Source organism: Gigantopelta aegis, chromosome 2, assembly GCF_016097555.1.
Source record: "Gigantopelta aegis isolate Gae_Host chromosome 2, Gae_host_genome, whole genome shotgun sequence".
NCBI classification, from domain to species: domain Eukaryota; kingdom Metazoa; phylum Mollusca; class Gastropoda; order Neomphalida; family Peltospiridae; genus Gigantopelta; species Gigantopelta aegis.
In genome coordinates this window covers 33,914,544-33,933,154 of record NC_054700.1, presented here as the reverse complement: position 1 = coordinate 33,933,154, position 18,611 = coordinate 33,914,544, and the positions used below count along the sequence as shown (strand labels likewise).

At 34.2% G+C, this 18,611-nt stretch overlaps 1 protein-coding gene across 1 annotated transcript in view; it reads right to left on the bottom strand.

Annotated features, from left to right (window-relative positions):
• Positions 1 to 1,007: 1,007 nt before the first annotated feature.
• LOC121384129 (AP-5 complex subunit beta-1-like) overlaps positions 1,008 to 18,611 on the bottom strand; it is a 28,946-nt gene continuing 11,342 nt past the window's right edge. The window contains exons 11-26 of the mRNA XM_041514374.1: positions 17,917 to 18,067; positions 17,566 to 17,655; positions 16,893 to 17,028; positions 15,720 to 15,855; positions 13,397 to 13,503; positions 12,489 to 12,561; positions 11,715 to 11,781; positions 10,905 to 10,975; positions 10,064 to 10,137; positions 9,379 to 9,457; positions 8,029 to 8,058; positions 6,951 to 7,014; positions 5,716 to 5,895; positions 4,768 to 4,850; positions 2,616 to 3,150; positions 1,008 to 1,486 (exon numbers count right to left, since the gene is read on the bottom strand). Of these exons, the coding sequence (XP_041370308.1) occupies positions 2,990 to 3,150; positions 4,768 to 4,850; positions 5,716 to 5,895; positions 6,951 to 7,014; positions 8,029 to 8,058; positions 9,379 to 9,457; positions 10,064 to 10,137; positions 10,905 to 10,975; positions 11,715 to 11,781; positions 12,489 to 12,561; positions 13,397 to 13,503; positions 15,720 to 15,855; positions 16,893 to 17,028; positions 17,566 to 17,655; positions 17,917 to 18,067 (1,502 nt within the window). The 3' untranslated portion in view covers positions 1,008 to 1,486; positions 2,616 to 2,989. The remainder of the gene's footprint in view (positions 1,487 to 2,615; positions 3,151 to 4,767; positions 4,851 to 5,715; positions 5,896 to 6,950; positions 7,015 to 8,028; positions 8,059 to 9,378; positions 9,458 to 10,063; positions 10,138 to 10,904; positions 10,976 to 11,714; positions 11,782 to 12,488; positions 12,562 to 13,396; positions 13,504 to 15,719; positions 15,856 to 16,892; positions 17,029 to 17,565; positions 17,656 to 17,916; positions 18,068 to 18,611) is intronic.

The window sequence follows — 18,611 nt, the reverse complement described above, 5'->3', positions numbered from 1 at the left end:
AGTAGGGCTAGTGAATTTTTAATCGTGGCTAGTAAATTTTTAAAATCACTGATCCCATGGCTAGTGGATTTTGTAAAAATTCTAGAAGCCCTGACCAACAGAATGAAAGATTATGTTATGTAAGATGTGGATTGCCCATTATTGTGGTATCCACTAACTTCTTCTTTAACTATTAACAAATGCTATTCTAAAAGATATAGCAGTGTCATGACTTCATTATACCATTATATTGAGATTTAATTCCCTGAATAGTGCAGGGGTGTCGTTAAACATTCATTCATTCATTCATTCATAATTCACTGAAATAATTGCAAGTATGAATAACTTTTGAAAAATATTACAGAACTGTTCTTTTATTTACCTGTTTTGACAGCTGACCCGTGTTGAAATAAAGTGTGGTTAAAGTTTGCAATTCCGAATACAAACAGTTACTACAGGTACATACTGGCAAACTTCACATTTCATTGTCAACTGAAGATTCATTATTTTGTGATGTATAAATTATTATATATTATGATGTATTTTTGTTTAATAAAAATGAAAGTTTATAAATAAAGTTGTTCCTATTTGTTATTGTCTTCTTTCATTTAATGCACATTGGAATATTACAAATTGTTGCAGTTTGAATGTTATTTTCATTAAGCAGAAAATAACTTCCTGGTATATTAAGAACAAGTTTCTATCATGGTTTGATGTACCTCTACCCTTTTGTTTATTAGGTCAATCTTTTATCTTCCCCTTCCAATGTTGTTTCTTAACCGACTTGCGAGTTTTGGGTCTCCGATATCATTAAAATCCACAAGCAGCATACTCCACACACACTCACCCCCCCCCCCCCCCCCCTTCTAATGATTGTTAGTATTTGACGGCATTATCATAAATATTTGCTATTTCGATGTCAGGTTATTACACTATGTCAAATTTTGTAGTCTTGTATTTATGATATGCCTTGGTACTGTATTGTGTATCCATAGTAAGGGAAACAAACAACTAAGTATACTTCTTACAATGTTTAGTATATTTTTATTTCAATTTGGTTTGGAGAAATAATTTTAAAAAACATTTACAAATTGAGTATTATCACAGGCAATATATATATATATATATTTACATATGCACATATACCATATTAAATTTGTGGAATGCGGTTTGACAAAATGTAAACATGACACCGGTGATTACCAGTAATAATCTTGTATTTTCCTAGGAACACTGTTCAAAGTGTTCCTTTCATAATCACCAATGATCAAATGCTTCCACAGAAGAACATTTAGGAAATATGTGAAGTAAGACTTAACATCTGGGGACTGCAGTTTTAGCTTTTTCACACAAAAGTTAGAAATTTAGAAATTGTTACGAGATGAAAGGTCATCGACGTTTACCATTGTCCAACATCTTGTCCACAATCCGTTCATCCTTGTATGTTCAGATGCTTATGTTGTGAACATTTCTTTGAATTCATGCCTTAGCACATAGAGGGCTCACACTGAAACGTAGAGTATTTCTTTGAAAGTCATTAATGGCTAATTTAACAGTATACAGAGTGAGCCCTGACATATGACAATTGGGAAAATCTACTGAACGAAGATATTTTGACATGAACAAATGGTGTAAAAAAAATGTATCAAGTTCTTCTCATTGCTATTATATCCCAAAACCTTTTGTAAAATTATGTGCAACATATTGTGGCAAGTTCAGAAGGGTAAAACCATGCAAACAAATTAAGTGGTTTATATCATACCTCATCCAATCACATACATTTGACATTAGGTGCAAAAACCGGTTTAGATAAAGACAACGAGTCCATTGGTTCCTGAGAGCCTGGTTGACTGGCAGGATGGACATTTTGTCCAATATAGTACTGGGCAATCAAGTTTCCTGCTGCTTCATCAGACTAGTATGTGTAACCAGTGATTAAAATAAGCACTTGTCTCTTTGTTCTGACAAAGACTGGCCTCGGTGGCGCAGTGGTTAAGCCATTGGACAACAGGCTGGTAGGTACTGGGTTCTGATCCCAGTCGAAGCATGGGATTTTTAATCCAGATACAGACTCCAAACCCTGAATGAGTGATCCGCAAGGCTCAATGGGTAGGTGTAAACCACTTGCACTGACCAGTGATCCATAACTGGTTCAACAAAGGCCATGGTTTGTGCTATCCTGCCTGTGGGAAGCGCAAATAAAAGATCCCTTGCTGCCTATCGTAAAAGAGGTGCTTATGTGGCGACAGCGGGTTTCCTCTAAAAAAAAGTGTCAGAATGACCATATGTTTGACATCCAACAGCCGATGATAAGATTAAAAATCAATGTGCTCTAGTGGCGTCGTTAAATAAAAACAACTTTGTTCTGACAAGTGAAAATGTTCTTGGACAAACAGATTTTATCTCAATAGTTGTCCTATGGTAAGTAAACATTTTCAATGCATTCAGTTTGTGCAGTAAAAACATCATCCTTGCACTTGAATGAAACAAACCACTTGTATTTGGACAAGTGAACAATTTTGCTTATTTATATCGCTGTGTAACATAGTAATATAACAGTTAAAAAGTTTTTAAACACTATGACATATTTTTCACTATTAAAGCCATTTTTAATAATTTAAATTGGAAGTACTTACATTTTATTATTTAGAATATTCATTGTCATACACCTGAAGTGGTTCTGGTCATCCCGGTTTTTGTAATAACCCAAAATGGCATTTTTCATAATTCTAAAAACACGTTCGTCTGAGCAGTAATGGTTATCAAGACAGGCTCTGATCTATTTTTAGACAATATTTTCAGGTTTAAACATCACAAACTTCATCTTCTCTCTGTTATAACTGTATCCAAATGTTTCGCTGGTGTGTAGATTATATAAACGTACTGTCCATTTTCACAGGCTTTGGTCTGTGCCTTTAATTCTATGATTGTGATTACACCTCGGCATCACAAATTATGATACTGTGTATAGAGGAAGTCCTGTATTGCTGTCTGTCTGTGTGCACACTGTTCACTGTACTGACTCCAGGTATGAGTTAACGTGTGGCAGGACTGGCCAGTAGTCCGTAGCAATCATCACCACAAGTTTCTCCTCATCTGCTCGCTCCATCACCTTCAACAGTAGGTGATGCCGACCTGGCAGAAATATGGCATAGCGATGTTCCAACACGTCTGGAAAAGAAAAAAATGAAAATTGCTTAATACAGCATAGCGATGTTCCACAAAGTCTGGAAAATAAAACAACAAAAATTGCTGAATACAGCATAGCGATATTCCACCATTGCTAAAAAAGAAAACAACAAAAATGGCTGAATACAACATAGTGATGTTCCACCATTGCGGGAAAACAAAATGCAGCTAAAATTGCTGTTTTTAGTATATTGACATCTGATAAGTCAATACTGTTATAATGGACTAGCTTTGTGCTACATACGGCTGGAAATGAACATAAAAAACCCCAACCCATGTACTTTGTTCAAGTTTAGGCTAGTAAAGATGCCAAGTTTTAATGCATTATTTATGCCATATCCTTCACTTGTGCAAAGAAGGTAAAAAAAGGTTCTTTGAGTTAATAAAATTATATTTAAAGGGACACACCCTAGTTACGTTTATTTGTTAACCACTACAGCGTTGTTTTTCTCTATTAAACCCCATTTTTCACAAATAAAATTGCACTTTACTTACATTTTATTATTTAGAATACACATTTCCATTCACCTGAAGTGCTTTTTGGTAATCCTGATGTTTGTAAAACCACGAAATGCATTTTTTTCATTTTTTCACAAAACGTGTTGTCGAGAAAAAACCGTTAAGCAAGCGAGGTCCAATCTATTTTTAATGTCACAGACGTTGGTATATCACGTGACCGTTATTATTTTGGTTCGGTTTGTTTTCTCATGCACGGTTCGCGCAATCAACATCCGATTTGTTGTTGTTCATTTGTGAGATTTTTCTTCACAGTTCGTGAACATTTTCAGTAACAATAAAGTTCAGACAAGTAAGTGTCTCAATACAAAACGTTACAAACCCTTAAAACCAATAATTTTGCTAAGTCTTACGATATCTGGAGAGGGGATACAACCAGGACAGAACAGTTGGAACATGTCCAGGAGAGGTGAAACGAACGCACCCCAAGTCTGTGAAATTTGTAGTGACGTAGGCATTGTTGTGCTTCTACCGGTGACATTAGAATACTAACTTTCAAAATTATTTCAAGCAATTGGGACATGGGGATTCCCATGGTATTTATCGATATAAAACCTGCTTTTTCACTCCATTTGATAAAAACGTGATCTAAGTGTGTTACAGGTTTGTAGATTAACCAAATTATAGTTTATTTTCGCTGGATGGAACTAGGGTGTGTGGCTTTAACAGGATAAAATAGTTGATCTAATTCAGGGTTGTTTCTAGCTTAAAATAATTTGGGGGAGGTGTTCAAAAAAAAAAAAGTAAAAAAAGAAAGCCAGCAGACATGTGACAGTACTTTCGAATCAATTGTATATATACTCAACAAAGAAAGTTTAGCAAATATCTTTTATGACATCTAAATTTGCCATGGTTGAATAAACTTAAAAGAAAACCAGTTCCTCCTGTTGTGTTAAGGCAAAGGTTGATGAGATTATGTTGTTTGTAAATGGTAAACATTTCAGATGTGAATACTAATTAATAAAAATAGGTTAATTTATAAATGTTATACCATTTCTTTTAACATTAGCTAAACTTTTGTTGTTGAGAATATAATGTAAGTTTCTTGCAAACTTGACAAACAAGCTGGACATGAATACTTACCTCCATTCACACAATACGGACTTAGTACTGTCTGTATACTTTTCAAAGGACACTGCAAGATTTTTATTGACTGGATAGATTCACTGAAATGAAGAAAGACGGGTTAATAAAGAATGAGCAGGAAAGTATATTTGTTTGATGCAAAACAACTTCAGGATTATGATTATTATCTGTCTGACAAATGATAGACCATAAGTCGAGCACTGGTTAAAATTTAAATAAAAAACCCCAACCAAATGGTTACCATGATAGTTTACCACATAATAAACCTGATCAATCATTTGGATAAATATGGTGGGGTTTTTTTTTTGGGGGGGGGGGGGGGGGGGGGGGGGGGTGTTTAAAGTATATAATTTATTTAACAAAATATACAGATGTTATGATCCTAGAATAAAGTTGAATTAAATTTTATTACATTTATGAGTAGTGTTAATGTTTGTTTTTATGATGCTGCATAGCTCTAAACACTGAATTTGTCTAAACCCTTGTTACAAACATGCACCATTATTACACACCAACATTTACTTTGAACAGTAACAATATTAAAGAATTACATTAAAGCAATTTTTGAATAGTTTTATAGGTACCCTGTAAACTATGTTGTCTTTGGACTTTAGAGTCCCAATGAGTCAGATGTGCAAATTAAATTTAAAAAAAAACCCTCATAAAATGCCCAACCACCACCAACAGACAAACCATGGCCTGTATATTGATGGCAATAAAATGGAGAAAACTTGGAGTGTTTTCTCTTTTATGGATACATTACCTGTCCTCAAAACAAGTGCACTCCCCCCCATAGCTAGTAGTCTGGTCCGAACATCCCAACAGCCAATGGGATGGTCTAAATTCTTCTACTGCATACTCCCTCTAGTTCCGGTCACGTGACTGTAATTTCCTTCTTTTTCTCTTTGTTTTGAGGACAGGTAATGTGAAAAGAAATGTGGTTACCTCGGCTGTCGATCATCACAAGTGAAGTAGTCCCACAAGCTGGTGAAGCTTTCTGATATGAAATCGTCTTCCATCATATTTAACTGTTGCCATGGAAACGGGATGAGAAGATCAGGAAACGAAAGACACAACTGAGGAAGAACAGTCAGGTGCGTTTTCGTTTCTGATGCAAACATAACACTGGAAATAAACAAAATAAAAATCCTTTTCCTCAAAAACATAAACCTAAATTTTATGTCATAAAGTGTCAAAAAGAAAACGATAAGAATAATAGTTTTTGACACAAGTCTTTTTGAAGATGTTTTTTTTTTGGACACAGTGTTTTTGGAGACAATATTTTTTAGTTCAATCAATCTTATAATTTTAATATAATTAAACAATCACTGCACGATTTTTGAACTGCGGGTCACTCCTACCAGCTGATAAATATTATGTCATGAGAAGGAATGCGTACAATTTGACAGACGTTTTTTCTAGCACAGCTTTATGACCCCTTTCTATGACAACTAAAATATATATGCTTAGAGACACCTCAACACATTTTAAACTGTCACTATTTGGTCTCAGACATCCGGCCACAACCCAGAACAATCGGAGAAAAACTTTGGGGCGAATGGAGAAAACTTGGAGTGTTTTCTCTTTTATAGATACATTACCTGTCCTCAACAAGTGCACCTCCCCCCCAGATGTTCGGACCCCACAGCGAAGAGAAAAAGAAGGAAGTTGAAGTCACATAACTGGAACTACAGGGAGGACATGAAGAATTTTAGACCATCCCATTGGCTGTTGGGATGTTCAGACCAGACCACTTGCGTGTGGGGGTGGGGGGGGGTGGGGGGTGGGGGGGGTGCTCTTGTTAACTCACGATTTGAATTCAAGGAGCATAAAGAAACTGAACGCAGAAGAAGGTCTCAGACATTTGGTTATTGTGACACTTTTATCCAGAGTGACATAGGAAACCTGTTTCATAGATTACTCCTACTTAAAAACAACACAGGACCTTTCATGTGCATTTTTTCAGACAGGACAACACATACCACAACCTTTGATGGACCCAGTTGTGAGGAACTATTTGAGATGTTAGCGCGTGTGTAGACGGGTTTTTTTAGGTCAAAACAAACCCTGCTCAAAACAAAGTTTCTCTTTTTTAATGTATTTTCTGGGTCATGGATCCACGTTTTGTCATTTTGTCATGTTGTAAAATGTATTCAGTGACCGTAGCATGCATTACTTGCCTTATATTAAAACAGCCAGGCTTTGGAACACTGGGTTTTAATATCACTGAAACTTGTCTCTCATCTAAAAGAATAAACATTATGAAATAAAGATATATTCACTTCAAAGACAAAAAATTATTTACAATGCAGTGAATGCAATAACAATACAAGGTACTGATGACATATATGGTTTTAGACCTAAAAATAAAATAAAGTCACAAAGCATATTTAACATTAATCATAGCTGCATCGTGTCCCGATTACAACCAAGTGAAAAAGTCAATGAACAGTGCAGTTTGTGGAAAAACTACTATTTACTCTTAATGCTGACTGTTCAGTTTTCAAATTTGTTAAAGTTTGTTTTGTTTAACAACAACACCAGAACTATCAAACATTGGCTATTGGATGTCAAACATTTGGTAATTTTGACCTTTAGTCTTAGAATGAAAACTCCCTACATTTTTCCATTAGTAGCAAGGGATCTTTTATATGCACTATTATAGACAGGACAGCACATACCATGGTCTTTGATATACCAGTCATGAGGAACTGAACTTACATCTTGTCCCAATTACAATCAAGTGAAAAAGCCAATGAACAGTGCAGTTTGTGGAAATCCTACTATTTACTCTTAATGCTGGCTGTTCAGTTCTTACATTTGTTAAATCCTCCATATTATGTCATGTATTACAGAGTTTATGACATCGGTAGGTGAGACACTAGGCATGAACATATGTTCCAAGCCAAAAAGAGACTCGTAGTTTGATAAGTGTAGAAATAATATGTTCCAAACATCTGAAACCTAATTCACAAAAATCGCAAACTTGCAAGAATTTAGTAAATTGGGCCTGTGATCTATGAACTTTCAGTTTCAATTTTACTCAAGTTAATAGGTTTCAATATTTTTATCATGCATTTACTTCTCTTCATAAATAATTTTGAATTTATACTTTAAAAAATTTCAACATTTGAAAATATTAATCGTAGCATCTTAAGTAGTATTTAAATCAATTCTCTGTAAAAAAAAGAAGAAAAAAGTAAGTAACTAACCATAATTTAAACAGTGCGATAAATAATACAAAGAACTTATACCAACCATTTTTTTCCATGCAGGCTATGTGAATATCTAAAAAAAAAAAAAAAAATTATTAAACAAGAATTTTCAGTGCACCGTGGTGAACATCCGTAGATGCAACTACAAACCAAGTTTCATTCATTTAGGACTTACAGTTTGTGAGAAACTGATATAAACATGAAATTTTAATGCCAAAGTTGACACTGCCACTGCTGTCATTGAGGATACGTCCATTGAAAACAAAATACCTATATAACGGCTTTTTACTTCATAAAGGTGAGACATTTCTTTTTTTTTGCCAAACTGTAAAATAGGTAACAGATATAGTAACAACTAAACAAACATAAATGTTAATTGGTAAAATTCATGCTTTAAAAACTCAAAGCTTTCAATATTCTTAACATTACAATATAAATACAATCAAACCTGTTCTAGCGGACACCTGTAATCAGCGGTCACCTGCCTTAAGCGGCCACTTTTTTCCCTCCTAAATGATTTATAATGTCAATGCACCTGTAATAAGTGGATATTTTAACAACAGCGATAAGGTGCAGCAAATAATCGATCTTCACACCTTCAGGAATACTAGTACCCATTCAGTCCCAACATCTCGACTGTGTATCAATTAACAAAGTATGACTCTGCAATGCATCTGGGCAGGCTATGCTTGACATTTGTAGTTTCGCTTACTATGATAATACACCACATGAAGTAGGAATTAAATAATTAAATAGAAAATGAAAACAAACTTGTTGAGAACGGTTAATTTAATACATTCCATTTGCATTTTTTCAGAAAAAGATGACATGACATAAGTTGATTTATAGTCAGCAGTACAGATGGTAAAATAAGAAACAATGACAAATGTTTTAAAGACTATATATGTGGCAGCCTGTAATCAGCGGTCACCTGTCTTAAACGGCCACTTTTATCTACTCCCTTGTGTGACTGCTTAAGACAGGTTTGACTGTAATACATTAACTAAAATTATGGTGTTGTTGGATGTTGTTTTTGTTTTTTTATTATTATTAATTGTTGGGGGGCTGGGGGGGAATATTTTTATTGTCCTAGAACCATTTAGTTATGACAAGATAACTCAAATTATGTCAATTTTATAATATGAATAAATAATCACACTTTTCAGCTTAACATATGCTAAAAACAACAATTTCAAAATATAACATGCAGGGAATTTTTAGCTAAACTAGGACTTTTTACACTGCAGTAATAATAATAGACAAAACAAATTTAAAATAAAACAATGATTGCTATGGTTGCAATTTATCAACCTCAATCAAATATTCATAAAGCTGTCGAGCTTCATAAAATATGGAATTTAATTTTGTTATTAAAAATATTCAAATATTTCACCTTTCACAGGCTGGTATTTTTCACATGCTTCTACGTGGATTGACACAGCATGAATAACTTCAAACTCAGAGTCAGCATTCTGCAAAAAACCAATAAATACTTTTAAATGATTAAACATTTGCATTGTGTGTGTGACATACAATACAATATGTAATTTACTTTAGATAAAAGATTACCATACTGTATATGCAAAAATGCTCGCGAATAAAATATACCGAGAAAATCGTGAACATGTTGACAGCACCGCAAATTTAATTACGGAAGAACTTATTTCCGATTTGGTATAATTTTCATGGATACAAAAGACAAGCAGTTAGAGGTACCTGTTAAATTTATACCAAGTTTCGTATGCACTTTGTCTTTACTGCCAAATTATCCACAAGGTCACGTGGTTCTGTAAACCATCGGTAACTTGTCTTATCAGACATACATACAACATTGACATCTCGCTGACAGCATGGTAACATATCCAAGAAATCGTCATTGAAAAGAGTTTGGCAAATAAAATATGGGTAATTTTTATTTTATTATCGGGAGACACAGTCGCGAAAATAATTCCTTGCGAAAATGTAAAATGGAAGCCTGATCGCGAATTATTTATAGCCGCGAAAATATTTGTATATTTGTATATAACTTACCATCTTCAAAGATTATTTTACATAACAGATTACAAAACACAGCTTACCATCTTCAAGGAATACTTTACTTCTATTTCCACCTCTAAAGATTCCAGTCTCTTGAAATAATTTGTTAAAAAATCTGAAATCAGGAAAGACAAAATAGGGGAATTTTTGTTTTTAATATTAGGATACAAAGTCCATTTGTTTCACTCTCCCTTTTGATATAAGCTGTGCAGCTATTCTGTTCATAAAATCAAACAACAAGCATAATTAATAAAGTTGAAGACCCTAGTTTGAACCAGTGAAAATGTTCACTAAGTTTGGTTAATCTACAAACCTGTAACACCTGGATACAGTCACAACACCATTAAAGAAGTCTGTGACTTTGAATAGAGAAATGCCCTTAAACAGTAGATCAGAACCCCCTCATTTTATTAGTTACTTCTCAGAGATATGTTCAGTTTTAAAAATCAAAAATGCATTTCGTGGTATTAGAAACACCAGGATGACCAGAAACATTTCGGATGTACGGAAATGGATAATCTAAACAATAAAATCTAAGTAATGTCCAATTTCAACTATCAAAAATGATTCTAATAGTGAAAAATATGCTGTAGTACTTAAAAACTAGGGTCTTGTCACGATAATAAATACTGTTTTGAAATTACACTATTTTATTATAAAAATATATTTATTTTTCAACGAGCTTAGACTTTTGCCATTTCTTGAGAACTAGTGTGTAAGAGAATGATTTTGCTTCATGTGAACTAAAAGGCAGACTGAAACTATCCATAATAGTCTGCTTTTACATGCAGCTCCTCACTATGTGAGTTAATTTAAAATGCTTGTTCTAAGGAACAGTAAATGTGATACTATTGGGTAAAGATTTCTTTGTAGGTTTTATACCTGTATGTGTGAGTTTATCTGTACTGTCCTGCACTATACCTCTGACACTGATCCGGGGCTGAAGGGTTAACCTGAAAATATCAATCAACTTGGAACATATGCATACATGTGTTCACAGGAGTATAAACTGGCCACACTTTATTCATGTTTCAGATGAAATTTGCCCTGCAATTTGTTGAGGTGTCTTCATTTCTGCATAAATTCTGTATATAGAATGGAATGATAAACAGTTCAAGAAACCAATCACATTTGGTACATAGAAACACGCTCTTAATCCATCTCAAGTAAGAACACAAACATTTTTTTTTTTTTTTTAAAGAAGACATTTGAGAAGAATTTGCCCTAACAAATTCAGTATTTGCTCTTAAAAATGCCCAATACCCTAGTTGTAGCCCCCCTCAGACCATCCCAATCTCATGTTTATGCATGAACGGTCAACAAGCACTTTGCAATATTCTTAATTGTGTTTAGTACTCATTCACACACAAGTACCAATTTACTGATTTTTTTTTTTTTTCTCAGAATCTAAAACAAATAATATTAATACTCTTACTATATTCTTAATGTTTTTAACTCAATGGAACAATGAACTGTTTCTCTCCATTACTATCTAACTATATTCTTCAGATGTGTGTATAAGGGGGAGGGGAAGGGGAGTTGTTAGGAGTGAAACCCCCCTGCTCAAGCAATAAAAAGAAAATGCATTTCTAGGGTAGCTTAACTCAACCTTCCTTTGAAACTTCATTCGCCCTCTGCATAAATTCCTGGACACATGCTTGATGTTAATGTTTTTAACTGACTGGTACCAACCTTCTCCATACAAACAGTGAATGGTCTGTCTCAATTAATTCTGTCTTCACCGGCTCACTCAGAGTACCTGAACATGTTTATAACAGAAATAATAGTCAAATTATTTTCTTTAAAGTTAACAGAATAGGTTTTAAAATAATAAAGAGAAAAGCAACTTTTAAAACCTACCACTAAATAGAAACAGTGAAACCCCTTTAGACCAGACACCCTCGAGTCCAATTAAAATGTCCAGTTTTCAGAAGTATCTGGTTTAGAGAGGTTAATTTCTGTACTGTACAGTATTAAAAAGAGACGGTGAAAAATGTCTGGTTTTGAGGGAATTCCGGTTTACAGAGGGTCTGGTTTTGAGAGATATTACTGTATATCATAAAATAAATTTTAAAATTATTTGTTTTTCATCATGGCATATATAAATAGTGATGCAGATAATAAAATGAAAAACTTACTAAACAGAAATGTAGAATTTTGTTTTCTGATTTGATATGAGAAATAGTTTAGCATCAAACAGGAAGTGTAAATTAACTAATAAGAGAAGCTTTAGGCGTTTCCCCCTTTTGATTATTATTAACTCTCAATCTCTAAGTTTAATGCACCCCTCCCCAACCTATTGGACTAATCCAATCATTCTAAAAGCCAATTACTGACCTCAATGAATGGATCATTGTATGAATATTTAATGACACCCCAGCACGAAAAATACATCGGCTATTGGGTGTCAAACTATGGCCTGAAAAGCAGGAAGTATAAATTAAATAAATATGGCTCCAGACCAACCTGGTAATAAAGTTGTGAAGTTATGTTCTGTTACTGCTTCGCCTTGCATCATGGCACTCAGCACATCTTGTATCTAAAATCAACATTTCTTTAAAATCTGTACTTAAGCACAAACTGAACCATTTGATTTTAAAACAAGTAACATGTTTGTGTTATGCAATTTAGTCTGTTAAATTTTTTTTTTTTTTTAAAGGGACAGACCCTAGTTTCAACCATTGAAAATTAACACTAAGTTTAGTTAATCTACAAACCTGTAACACATTTGGATAAAGTTACAATTGAGTGAAACATGAGTCTGTGGCTTTGAAATGGTGAAATACCCTCTAAAAATAGATTAAAACTCGACTCCATAACTGTTACTTCTCAGACGCATGTGCATTTAAAAAAATACGAGAAACGAATTTTGTGATATTAAAAACACCATGATGACCAAACAGACTTCGAATGTACGGAAATTGATAATCTAAATCATAAAATCTAAGTAAAGTATGATTTCAGTTATCAAAAACGACTATAATTGTAAAAAATATGCCTTAGTGTTTAAAAACTAGGGTATGTCCCTTTAACGACACAAGAGCACATTGATTAATTAATCATCAGCTATTTGATAATTCTGACACATAGTCTTAGACATAATCGGCTTAATTTTCCCATTAGATCTTTTAAATGCACTTTCCCACAGACAGGACAGGACAGACCAGGGGCCCATTCCACGAAGCGATCTTAGCCCTAAGATCAACTTAAGTGCATAGGGTAGCTATGCGCCTACAGTAATCTTAGGGCTACGATCGCTTCGTGGAACGGGGCCCAGGGCTGTTGATACTGGTTAATTAAAGGTGATTTTTCAAGTATTTCAGAACAAATCTACTAATTATTGACAGTATATTTTGCAGATATCAGCCACTCACCTTTTTATCGGATGCTCCCGTTAACAATGCGTAATAGAATCGTGCTCTGTCTCGGACGTCCGTGTCATTGTAATGATGAAACATGTCAAACAGCATCTCACCTAGAACTGACAACACAGTAAATTTCAATTACAGTGCGTCAAAACACTTTCAAAAGATTTACAGACAACTCCTAGAACTGACAACACAGTAAATTTCAATTACAGTACGTCAAAACACTTTTAAAAGATTTACAGACAACTCCTAAAACTGACAACACAGTAAATTTCAATTACAGTGCGTCAAAACACTTTCAAAAGATTTACAGACAACTCCTAGAACTGACAACACAGTAAATTTCAATTACAGTGCGTCAAAACACTTTCAAAAGATTTACAGACAACTCCTAGAAGTGACAACATAGTCCATTTTGATTACAGTACGTCAAAACACTTTCAAAAGATTTACAGACAACTCCTAGAACTGACAACACAGTAAATTTCAATTACAGTGCGTCAAAACACTTTCAAAAGATTTACAGACAACTCCTAGAAGTGACAACATAGTCCATTTTGATTATAATACATCAAAATACTTTCAGAAAAATTAATAAAACAAAGAACTACTAGAACTGACAACACAGTAAATTTCAATTACAGTGCGTCAAAACACTTTTAAAAGATTTACAGACAACTCCTAGAACTGACAACACAGTAAATTTCAATTACAGTGCGTCAAAACACTATCAAAAGATTTACAGACAACTCCTAGAACTGACAACACAGTAAATTTCAATTACAGTGCGTCAAAACACTTTCAAAAGATTTACAGACAACTCTTAGAACTGAGAACACAGTAAATTTCAATTACAGTGCGTCAAAACACTTTCAAATTTTTTACAGACAACTCCTAGAACTGAGAACAGAGTAAATTTCAATTACAGTGCGTCAAAACACTTTTAAAAGATTTACAGACAACTCCTAGAACTGACAACACAGTAAATTTCAATTACAGTGCGTCAAAACACTTTCAAAAGATTTACAGACAACTCCTAGAAGTGACAACATAGTCCATTTTGATTATAATACATCAAAATACTTTCAGAAAAATTAATAAAACAAAGAACTACTAGAACTGACAACACAGTAAATTTCAATTACAGTGCGTCAAAACACTTTTAAAAGATTTACAGACAACTCCTAGAACTGACAACACAGTAAATTTCAATTACAGTGCGTCAAAACACTATCAAAAGATTTACAGACAACTCCTAGAACTGACAACACAGTAAATTTCAATTACAGTGCGTCAAAACACTTTCAAAAGATTTACAGACAACTCTTAGAACTGAGAACACAGTAAATTTCAATTACAGTGCGTCAAAACACTTTCAAATTTTTTACAGACAACTCCTAGAACTGAGAACAGAGTAAATTTCAATTACAGTGCGTCAAAACACTTTTAAAAGATTTACAGACAACTCCTAGAACTGACAACACAGTAAATTTCAATTACAGTGCGTCAAAACACTTTCAAAAGATTTACAGACAACTCCTAGAACTGACAACACAGTAAATTTCAATTACAGTGCGTCAAAACACTTTCAAAAGATTTACAGACAACTCCTAGAAGTGACAACATAGTCCATTTTGATTATAATACATCAAAATACTTTCAGAAAAAGTAATAATACAAAGAACTACTAGAACTGACAACACAGTCCATTTGAGTTATAATACATCAAAATACTTTCAGAAAAATTAATATAATTAAGAACTCCTACAACTGACAACACAGTCCATTTGAGTTATAATACATCAAAATACTTTCAGAAAATTTGAGTTTTATCTACAATACTTGTAAAAATTAACAAAGAACTCAGCAAATCACTGAGATAACCAGTTTAAATTATATGCCATATCCAAATTAAAATTGAATCTGGTGACTATATTTTATAATTAATCAGCAAGTTAATTTGTGGAATTATTATCTTTAAATATCATTTATTCTGCTAAATGTGTTGGTTTGATTAAGACTAAGATTAAGGTTACAACAACTTTATTTAAAAGTAAAACATGAATGGTTGTTTATCTTTGATAAAATTTAAATAAATATTAAAAATTCATCACAAAATAGAACCACTATGTAGCTGAATGATAACTTCAAACACAGAGGCCAAAAAACAAATACAAATGTGATTACATGTGAACTTTAACAACTTTTAACCCAACTGTAAATGAAAGTTCACTAAATATCTGCTGCTTATTAATTTAATGTTATATGGGGTTAAAGGAATTATTTATAAAACAAATAATCTCCGATAGTGTTTTGAAATGAGAATTACCCGAGAATATGCTGTCAGTTGAATGATGAAGAAGAATATTTCTACACACTGCGAGGACGTCACTGCCAAAATACCAGCTGCACTGATCCAAACACACCACACACTTCACCACACGGTGCAGGCACTTCAACGTCTCCTGAGATAAAACCAACAACAATAGTAATATCCAAGTATGCTACAGTTTTTTTGTTTAACAACACCACTAGAGCACATTGATCTATTAATGTCAAAGTATGCTACACTGTATTAGAAAGTTAAAGTTTGTTTTGTTTAACAACACCACTAGAGCACATTGATCTATTAATGTCAAAGTATGCTACACTGTATTAGAAAGTTAAACTTTGTTTTGTTTAACAACACCACTAAAGCACATTGATTTATTAATAATCGGCTATTGAATATCAAATATTTGGTAATTTTGACACAGTCTTAGACTGGAAACCCACTACATTTTTACAAGTTATTTGTTTATATGCACCAGCCCACAAACATGACAACACATACCACAGCATTTGGTATACCAGTCTTGGTGCACTGGCTGGAAATAGCCGAATGGGACCACCGACAGGGATCGATCCTAGACCGACCGCGCATCAGGTGCATGCTTTACCACTGGGCTACGTCCCACCCACTGATGTTGTGAAGGTCAGGTCAGGTCATAGGGTTTCACGTGCACATTCAGAACAAGCTGTTGTAGCGCACGCCTGTCATGGGCACAAGAGCCGGCCATGACAGGAAAGGTGGGGGGGGGGGTGTAAGAGAGGAGGGACCACCTGCACTGGCAGGTGCAAGGGAGCACCAGCAGCCCGACCAAGTCGGTAGCAGGCGGGGGAGGGGTGTGTGTGTGTGTGTGTGGTGGTGGTGCTATGGAATTTTGAATGGAGCAATTAATATGCCAAAGAGAAAAGGTGCGCAATTTTGATTGAGGAAATTTGGCGCAATTTTGAACAGTCGGTCAAAAAGTAAATGGCCGAGCTAATATAGGTTTCGACATTAATGAATCGAGAATAGCTCGTTAATTAGACCTCTACGATGCTGTGGTGTCTACCTAGGTTGCCCATAGGGCCCTTAGAAAGGGTCTGACCTCTTGTGGTCGTGATGTTGTGAAGACTTTGAGATAGTATTTATACTGCTGTAAAACAAAATCACTACAGTGACAACAGTAAAACCTACTTCTTGGTTGATGTCCTTCTCTTTAGCCGATGTTTTGAACACTTGGAGATAGTATTCATATTGCTGTAAAACAGTTTCTGGTGAAGCCTCCAATACATGTGTATGTAGAGATGATAAGATATCCATGTACACAGACCTAAAACGAACAAAATAATTAAATTCCTTCTTGCAAAATATTAAATAATTTTTGTTCTGAAATGAAAAGATTATACCTTGAAATAAATGCCAATAAAAAAATTACAACCAAATAGTTTCATTTCTCCTGTAATCAATATGTATTGGCACGATACGATGATTAGATAAATTTCTAGATATTTAATCGATGACTAAAAAGTTTGGGCCGAATTTACAAAGCCTGTTTATGTCTTACACGCGTGTAACTACATACATCTGCATCTAAGAAAAACAGGCTGTTGTAAATTCGGCCCATAGTTTTTGGAATATAACTACTTTATTATAAGCAAAGAAATATTGACCTTTGTGGTCAAAAGCGTACAGTTTGTACGCTCGTGAAAATGTTGAAAATTATAGACGGCCCCTAAGCAAATGATGCAATGTTAAAATAGTAGAGTAATAAATATGTTTAATAATAACAAGATATTTAATGTTACACATGAAGATGAAGTTAAGTCTATTTCATAAACATTGTTCAAGATATTCTATAAATTACAACCTTTCAGGAATGGATTCTTTTATACACTGCAGAAAGTCCATGACAAGTGGAATGAGGTGAGGAAATTTTGCTATCACATCAAGGGTGATCCTGGAAAACAGATTGTAAAATCAATGGCATACGGGTGATCACGGAAAACAGATTTTACAATCAATCACTTCCAGGGTGATCTTAGAAAAAGACATTTTACAATCAATTGCATTAAAGGTGAACCTGGAAAATAGAGATTTTACAATCATTCACATAAAGGTGATTCTGCAAAACGGAGATTTTACAATCAACAAATTAATAATAAGGATTCTATTTTACCACTATTTACGTATTAATTTCTGACTGCCCAGTAATACTCACTTCAATATAGCCTGTGTGATTTGCTCATTGTTCTGCAATTGATAAAACCGGAACAGAGACTTGAAGAATGCCAGTGTGGCCTTTACCTCTCCCGTGAGTTGAACCAGCTTCTGCAGGTACTGTAAACTGCTCAGTAGTTCACCACAGCAGTCTGTTCCAGGAAAACAAAATCAATGTTTGTTTAATGATGTCTCAGCATATTGCGAACTACACCTATTTGTAGTCACCAGTATTGTTTTTGTTATTTCCAAGAAAGAACCTTGGACTATACAAAATCTTATTAAACAAATATGCCACAACGACAATATTGATAATTGTGTATCATTCAAATATAAAATGAAGAAGGAAGGAAGGAAGGAAATGGTTTATTTAATGACGCCCTCAACACATTGTATTTAGGGTTATATGGCATCGGACATATGGTTAAGGACAACACAGATATTGAGAGAGGAAACCCGCTGTCGCCAATTCATGGTCTACTCCTTTTGATTAGCAGCAAAGGATCTTTTATATGCGTCATCCGACAAACAGGATAACACGTACCACAGCCTTTGATATACCAGTCGTGGTGCACTGGCTGGAACGAGAAATGATATCAATGAATAATAAAGTATCAGAAGTCTGTGAATTGATTTTATTGTAATGATAATGGAAATATAAATGTATTTTGTGGATTACTAGACCCTATGCTTAAC